This window comes from Galendromus occidentalis, unplaced genomic scaffold (genome assembly GCF_000255335.2).
Source record: "Galendromus occidentalis unplaced genomic scaffold, Mocc_1.1 scf7180000076577, whole genome shotgun sequence".
NCBI classification, from domain to species: Eukaryota; Metazoa; Arthropoda; class Arachnida; order Mesostigmata; family Phytoseiidae; genus Galendromus; species Galendromus occidentalis.
The window spans coordinates 4,960-6,650 of NW_003804566.1; the positions used below are offsets into that span (position 1 = coordinate 4,960).

The 1,691-nt window shown below is 54.7% G+C and overlaps 1 protein-coding gene across 1 annotated transcript; it reads right to left on the bottom strand.

Moving 5' to 3' along the window:
• Nucleotides 1–1,077: 1,077 nt before the first annotated feature.
• Nucleotides 1,078–1,452, bottom strand: LOC108865283 (uncharacterized). Its single transcript, XM_018642197.1, has one exon. The coding sequence runs from the start codon at nucleotides 1,450–1,452 to the stop codon at nucleotides 1,078–1,080; it is 375 nt and encodes a 124-aa protein (XP_018497713.1).
• Nucleotides 1,453–1,691: the final 239 nt, after the last annotated feature.

Here is a 1,691-nt window from a genome sequence, read left to right on the forward strand (position 1 = left end):
CAACCGGGGTTCCATGGAACCCTTGGGTTCCATCGACGATTCCGTGGAACCCCAAAGTCTACCCGTGGAACCCCAAAGTCTACCCGTGGAACCCCAAAGTCTACACGTGGAACCCCTATGGAACCGCTGTTGAGCCCCTAGGGGTTCCACGAGAAAAAAAGGTTGGGAACCACTGACCTAGACCCCTTTCATCGGGATGACTCCTCGGTAACTTCGGGGGAAGTTCTTCCTCACCATCAGTGTTGGTTCGACAGCGTTTTCTCGGGATTTCAGTTCCTAATCCGAGTAGAGTGTCCATGTTCTCCACAGTGGAATTTGTCGTTGTCTCGCTTCGGCTCGCAAGATTTTTCTTGCCACTTCTGGTAACTGGGCCCATAACCTATAAGTTTATAGGTATGACACTTCGTTGTATCTGCCATACATCGATGATCTTTATTCCCCCCGCGACTCTTTATATAGCCCTCCGGATAACGACGCGCGAGGCTGGCGATCATGCGCAGATCCTTCTATCACCACCAATACTTGGTTTCCCGCCTCCGGCTGCTGCCCGGTGGTCTTCCTCTAGCGGCTTTTTCGCACGCATTCTCGAGTAGTCTCGCCAGGTCTTCCACTGTGTCCACTCTTGTTCCTCCGTTGCTCTCCTCCCGTATGTACTCCTTGGCCTTTTCGAGGTCAAGTTTCTGGGGATTCCACTTCCATGCACAGCGTCTCTCTTTGGTGTTGTTGTCGATCCCTGTTGTCGGCAGGATTCTGAACTCTACGTAGCGATGGTCACTTAGGCTCTCGAAATCGAGGACTCTCCAGCCCACCACATGGCCTTGATCTGGAGGGCCTTGACCATCTTGGGCTGTTCGTTGCTGCCCCCAGTCTCTTCGACAATCATCGCCTCCTCCTCCCTTGCAGCTTCTTCGTTCATCTGTTCCTCTCGTTCAAAGTATTGTACTTCTTGGGCTCTCCTCCTCTCCCTCTTCTGCCTCGATGGCCCTGGCTCCCGGGCGACATCGGTCTGCTTCAGGGTTCTCTTCGGGCATCTGGCCCAGTCGGCCCTGTGTCCCTCCTCTCCGCAGACGTAGCATTTCATCGGTGCGCTGCATCCTTTGCGATGTGGTCGCCACTACCACACCTGTAGCATTTCTTCTGCGCGTTGGCCGGCTCCGTGCAATCTCGTGCGATGTGCCCGAATTTCTGGCAGTTGAAACAGCATGTCTCCTGCCCGAATAGGGTGACCTTGGCGCGGCACTTGGCCCATCCGACGACGAGCACGCCCCTTTGAAGGAGGCGTTGTCCCTGCGGTTGAGGCAGCCGAACCATTGCCGTCCTCCGGCCCGTCCATCCATCTTTCAGCTCCCCGAGGTTTATTGTCACTTGGTCGTGAACACCTGCCTCCCTCGGTGCTCCAGCAACTTCGTAGGTTTCGACCGTGGCGTCTAGGCCTCGTATCGCCAGCACCATGGTGCTTGCAACGAGTCTGACTTCAGCCCCCACTCCCTGGGCCTTTTCTTTCAGGCTCTCGGAGAATGCCGATGCTGCAACCTAACCTAACCTGACCTCTACCACAACCGCAGGTTTATTTGCGGGGGAAAATCAATACTGGTAACTTTTGGGCGAGCTGAAAAAATTCAACTTAGGATCCGAGTATCTCTGTAAACAGCGAGCCGATCTGAATTCTTTCGACGGTATGGGTTTCCCCA